Source organism: Orycteropus afer, unplaced genomic scaffold (assembly GCF_000298275.1).
Source record: "Orycteropus afer afer isolate SDZICR_OR568_19922 unplaced genomic scaffold, OryAfe1.0 scaffold00079, whole genome shotgun sequence".
NCBI lineage: Eukaryota > Metazoa > Chordata > Mammalia > Tubulidentata > Orycteropodidae > Orycteropus > Orycteropus afer.
This window is the reverse complement of record NW_006921666.1, coordinates 4049955-4056350: the sequence shown is the minus strand read 5'-3', so window position 1 is coordinate 4056350 and position 6396 is coordinate 4049955. Positions and strand designations below refer to the sequence as shown.

The 6396-nt window shown below is 37.8% G+C and overlaps 2 protein-coding genes across 2 annotated transcripts in view; one reads left to right on the top strand and one right to left on the bottom strand.

Annotated features, from left to right (window-relative positions):
- Positions 1 to 1479, top strand: part of SAMD15 (sterile alpha motif domain containing 15) — a 14391-nt gene extending 12912 nt beyond the window's left edge. The window contains exon 5 of the mRNA XM_007941408.1: positions 1267 to 1479. Coding sequence (XP_007939599.1) covers positions 1267 to 1479 — 213 coding nt within the window. The remainder of the gene's footprint in view (positions 1 to 1266) is intronic.
- Positions 1480 to 4094: 2615 nt separating this feature from the next.
- Positions 4095 to 6396, bottom strand: part of NOXRED1 (NADP dependent oxidoreductase domain containing 1) — a 25862-nt gene continuing 23560 nt past the window's right edge. Inside the window, exon 6 of the mRNA XM_007941334.1 lies at positions 4095 to 4272. Within this exon, the coding sequence (XP_007939525.1) occupies positions 4095 to 4272 (178 nt within the window). The remainder of the gene's footprint in view (positions 4273 to 6396) is intronic.

Sequence of the window (6396 nt, the reverse complement as noted above, 5' to 3'; positions counted from 1 at the left end):
CTGGCTGTTAATTCCCTTTCTCCTGCTCTTCCCGCTTGCTACTTCGGGCATCCCTGAGTTGTCTCTCCTCACCTGTAACCCTGGGGCTGACTGCTCTTCTGTCCAGGTTCCTGGCTTTTTATCCCTTCTCCTGCTCTTCCGGCCTGCTACTCTGGGCGGGCCTGAGTTGCCTCTCCTCACCTAATCCCTTCGGCTGACTGCTCTTCTCTCTGACTTTCTGGCTTTTAATCTCCTTTCTCCTGCTCTTCCCACTTGCTACTTTGGGCGTCCCTGAGTTGTCTCTCCTCACCTTTAACCCTGGGGCTGACTGCTCTTCTGTCCGGGTTCCTGGCTTTTTATCCCTTCTCCTGCTCTTCCGGCCTGCTACTCTGGGCTGGCCTGAGTTGCCTCTCCTCACCTAATCCCTTCGGCTGACTGCTTTTCTCTCTGGCTTCCTGGCTTTTAATCCCCTTTCTCCTGCTCTTCCCACTTGCTACTTCGGGTGTCCCTGAGTTGTCTCTCCTCACCTGTAACAAATATAAGTACTAATAATAAAATAGCTTGAACTTAATGTTTGCTTTTTAATGTTTGAGATTTATTTTTTAGTCAAGCAAACTGAGTAACTATTTGAGTAGTGATTTTTTTTTCCTTAGTTGCAAAGATGCCTTTATAGATAAGGTATTTCTTAACCTTCCCATAGGTAGTCATGGTTCCTTATCTGAACATACTATCTACACTTATGGTTGGTCAGATTGCTCAGCCAGAAGAAAGAAGTGAACCCATCCATTGCCATCTGATGCAAGGGCCTAGAAACATCTTTAAAAAAAATAATAAAGCATATGCTGTTGCTCTTAAGAACTTCAGTTTGTTAAGGCCAAGCTAGTAAGCCTTTGAATGTGTCATTTCATTATTTTATTTTCTCTTAGAAATAACTTAAAGGAGCTCTGTTGGCACAATGGTTAAGTCACTCGACTGCTAACCAAAAGATCAGTGGTTCAAACCCACCAGCCCTCCATGGAAGAAAGATGAGTCAGTCTGCTTCTATAAAGATTTACTTCTTTATACTTATATTTACTTCCAAAGTTTCTATAAAGCTTTGGAAACCCTATGGAACAGTTTTACTCTGTCCTGTAGGGTTGCTATGAGTTAGGATTGACTTGGCAGTGGGTTTGGTTTGGTTTTAGTTTAGAAATAATTTAAGAGGTTATCATTTAAGAGGCCATAAAACACCTTAGATTTAGTTATAATTTCAGATCAGTCCCATTAAAAATTATTCTTGTATTTCAGGTAATTTCTCGGCATACTCGGGACCTACTAGGAATCGAAGAGCCATTGTTCAAACGCTCCATCACTCTTCCCTACAGGGACACTATAGGTTTGTTTTTAGAACAAAAAAGTCATAGTGGGGTAAAGTCTAATTCTTTGACCTTATCCGAATTTGTCCAAGCAGCAGGATTACAGGATTATACTCCACATATAACTTCCTCTGAAGAGAATTAGCCATTATTCTGAACCATAGTGAAAAAAAAAACGTTTCACGTAGCTCAAAAGTTCAAACTAAATTACTTTGGGGAAGAAGTGTAGTCTTTTTGGTTTTTCCTTTTCTCCTTTTCATTTAACTCCTTTTCAGAGTTAAAACTGCCTGCTTCCTAGTTCTACCACCCACTCAGGGTCTTGTCCCTTTATTTGTTTCAATTTAGCCCCACGTTAAAACAAAGTAGTAATACTTACCTTTGTTGTTAACTAAGAATTCCTGGTAAATTCTAGTAATATGTCTGGTAGTAGAAATGTGTTGGGTAAATATGATTAAAAATAAAATCTCCTGCTGACCCAGATATTCTTCTCCACAAATTCAGAATTTTTTTTTTTTTTTTTAATCAAACAAGCATTGAACCAGACTGCGGTACACATCACAGGCAATCTGCTAAAGAGAATTCAAAGACAGAAAGAAATCTCATACTTTTATATAGCCAAGCAGACACAGCATTACATACATGTTAATTGTCTTTATCCAAAGGAAAATTAATACAATAAAAAATGAAAGAGAAAAAAAATGAAAACTTCCGTCTTTATGACAAATGGGAAGAAGTTCCTGTTGGAACCAGTTGCTTAGAGTGACCTCCCACGGAGCCAGATGCCATCCTCCTCGATGCTCACACTTCAAGGGGATGGCACCGAGGGCCCCAGAAAAGATGTCCCCAGGATGGAAAACTGGCAAGAGGCTTATTATATTAGCTTTTACACAGATTTACATATATCTCAAAGAGACAAAGAAAGGATTTACATACAAGTTTTCTAGAGGAAATGTTTTGAGATAAATGATGGAGGCACCAGAGAAAAGCCAAACATTTTTTTGTTTAGATTTCTAGTACTCTTACCAATGACATGACTTGTAGATGTACCAATGACTTCGGAGTAGGATCCCTGGTGGCCCAGTGGTTAAGTGCTTGGTTGGTAACCAGAAGGTCAGTAGTTTGAACCTACCCATTGGATCTGGAGTAGGATCTGGAGTTTGCTTACAAGGCTCTTTTATGTGGTACTTTTCAGAATGTTATAAAATGCAATTCAGGCCAGAGGCTACCCAGGATAACTTCTCAAAAGAAACTACAAAATATTTCTAGTTACTTGACTGACTCTAGTTCCCCTCTAGTTTCACAGATTCAACTGCTTTTTTTTTCTGCCTATCTCACTTAATCCTAAAGACCTCTATCCAAACCAAACGCATTGCTGTCAAGTGGACTCTGACTCATAGTGATCCAATGGGACAAAACAGAACTGCCCCACAGGGTTTCTAAGGCTATAAAAGTCTTTACAGAAGCAGACTGACACATCTTTCTGCCTCGGAGCAATGGGTAGGTTCAAACTACTGACCTTCTGGTTACCAACCAAGCACTTAACCACTGGGCCACCAGGGATCCATAAAAATTGCTGTAGGGCTAACATAATCCAGAAGGACAGTGATATACCTTAATATACCCAGTCCAATTCCCTACAGGAGCTCTGGTGACATAGCACTTAAGGCATTTGACTGCTAACCAGAAGGCTGGCGGTTCAAACCCACCAGCCACTTCTTGGAAGGAAGATACCACCTCAGAGACCCAAGGAGGGGTTGCTATGAAATATTCAAAGGACCATGGGATTTTGTTTTCCACCACTGAGGAACATTACCTCAAAGTAGCATTTATGTCAAGTGTTAATATTTGCTGATGACTCTAACTGCCCTTCCCCCAAATGAGACTAATAAGATTTTATCTGAAATCATTCTAACATCATACTATTGAATTTGCCTGGCTCACTATTATGCAAAAATCAAAATGTAAATGTTTACCCTGAGACCTGAGTGATTTGCATGTATGGTGAATGGCTTTGTTCAAACGCACTTTAGCATTTAGCAAACAATCTTCTGTTCAATGGTAAAGCATCGTAATGATGTCCTTTTCCAATTACATGGGGTCACTGTTACTGTTTTATATTCTACTCTAATGAACAAAAAGTATTTGCAAAACATAAAGGAAATAAATCTGCATGTTAGAAATAAGTTCTATACTATGCAAAATTATTTTAGTCATTTTATATAAAGCCAGCTATTTTTTAAATGATGAGAACAGCTTTAAATAAGATAGTCAGAAGGTCATAATTAGCTGAAACAAGCATGAAATGAGTCATAATTCAATTAGGATCATTTACTATACATTCATCAAGAAACGGTAGGAAAATCAAGCTCTGTCATTACTTAGGACTACTAGGAAAGAAGCTGCAGTATGGAACTATCCAATAATATGACATTAGAATTTCTTGAATTTAGCTTTTAAGAGAGAAGTCATTTGTATCAATAGGCTTTCCTGAGAAAACCATCTTACTTAAGTGGGTTAGGTTATACAATTTCATTTGATTGTTTCCTAAACCCAGACACACCCAAGCATACTGATGTAAGGACCTCTTGTTCCACACTTAAAGAGCTTCAGTTCATGCTTCTAATTCCTTAGTGCCTAATTTGTGGCAAATTTGGTAAGCACAATATAGTCACATAACTCCCACTGTCCACTATGGTAATCAGGGCACACCCAGTTTAGAACTAATCTGTGAGACAGAAAATTCCTGAATCCTGGGGTCTCTTATTGGGATGGAGAGCCAGTAGAAACCGATGGCTCGTCTTCTTTGGATAGGGAGATGCCAAATGAGTGACAGTAAAAATGGGTGAGGTGGTTCTGGAGAGCAGTACTCTTTGAAAGATGCTGGCTGAAGGGAGTTTCCTTGAGTTGCACTGCAACCAGATCAAACCAAGGGAAAGGCCTGGGGTGAAAAATAAATACATAAATGCTGTTATTTGTTTTTGTCTTTTCAGTACATCTAATTTGGCTGGTAAATGCTTCCTTTAATGAAAATTTTCTTCTACTTGGAAATAAGATTCTTCATTTTCTATACCAAACTAATTAAAATTCATAATTCATTAAACTAGTAATTCAGCTGGAGCTATTCAGTCTATGGATTTAATTGTTCCTGATTTCATACTCTTGCTCATTTCTCTAAGTGTGTTTGGAGAAGAATTCATAACTAGAGGATTACTATAATATTGGCACTGAGATCCTTTTCAGTATATTTTCCTTAAATTTAAGAGAAGGATATATGAAGATCATGGACATTAGGAATGGAAAAGGTCAAATTTCTTTTAAGATAATCTTCTTCATTTATGTAGGAAAAGGAGCATAAGTTTATATGCACATGAAAATGAGGGCAATGCCTGTATTAATCAATAGTAGAATTCAAGTCAAAAAGCATTAAGACAGTGGATTTTTCATTGTTAAAAAGATCAGGAATGATACCAGCTCTCATCATTCTCATTCAGCATAGTACTAGAAGTTCTAGCCAGTGCAATAAAGCAAGAAAAAGAATTAAAAGGCACACAGATTAGAAAGGAAGAAATAAAACTGTGTTCCTATTTGTAGATGATATAATTATTTATATACAAAATCCCAAGGAATCTACAGAATCTTCTAGTACTAAGAGTTTAGCAAGGATACAGGATGCAAGATAAACATACAAAAATTGTATTTCTACATACCAGCAATGAACACCAAAATTTAAAATGCAATAACATTTGTAATCTCAAAAAAACACTTAGGTGTACACCTAACAAAACATGTACAGGACTTGCATACTGAAAATTATGAAATTAAAGATCTAAATAAATGGAGAGACATATTGTATTCATGGATGGGGAGACAACATAGTAACGATGTCAGTTCTCTACAAATTGGTATATAGATGTAATGCTAAAAAATAAAATTCAAAAATTACAATACCAAATGTTGGCAAGGATGCAGAGAAGCTGGATCACTCATACACTGTTACTGGCAATGTAAAATAATACAAGCACTCTGGAAAAGGTTTGACAGCATCTTTAAAAAATTAACATGCAACCACCATATGACCCAGCAATTGCACTCCTGAGGTTTTATCCCAGAGAAATGAAAACTTATGTTTGCACAAAAACTTGAGTGTGAATATTCACAGCAGCCTATTCAAATAGCAAAAATTGGAAACAACCCAGTTGTCCTGCAGCAGGTGAATGGTTAAAACAAACTGGTATATCTTTGCCATAAAATACTACTCAGCAGTGAAAAGTAAATTTCCAGGGAATTATGCTGAATGCAAAAGATGGCATATTATATGATTCCATTTATATAACATTCTTGAAATGACAAAATTATAGAAATGGAGAACAGCTCAGTAGTTGCCCAGTTAGTGGAGCAGGAATAGGGAAGAGCCAACAATGAGGTATCTTTGTGATGATAGAAATGTTCTGTATCAATGTTAGTATCCTGGTTGTGATGATGTACCATAGTTTTGCAAGATATTTGTCTAGAATAGACAGATGCACTGATACCAGAGTTTCTTGGTGGTTACTGTAGACAGGAGTGAGAGGGAAAGAGGGAATTATAGCTAAAGGTGCACCAAGTTTCTGTTAAGGGATGAACAAATTTGAAAATTAATAGCAGTGATGTTTGCATGACCTGGTGAATGTAATTAATATCACTGAATTGTACATGTAAGAAATCCTTAAATGGCAAATGTTATTATTTTAAACAACAACAAAAAAAAACCAACCTAACTCACTGCCATCAAGTTGATTCTGACTCATAGTGATGCTTCCTTGGGTTTCCAAGGCAGTATCTCTACAGAAATAGATTGCCCAGTCTTTGTCCTGAGGAGTGGCTGGTGGGTTTGAAATGCCAACTTTCTGGTTAGCAGCTGCTTGAACAATTTCTCTTAGAAAGATCAGCATGAGGCTGGTCCCCATGAGGCGGAGGTCAAAGATGTCCCAAATGTCCAAACTACCATGCCACTCCATCATCTCAGACATTAACCCCTCCTCCTCCTCCCAGTAATTTCCCCAGTCTTAGGGTTCTGAATTTC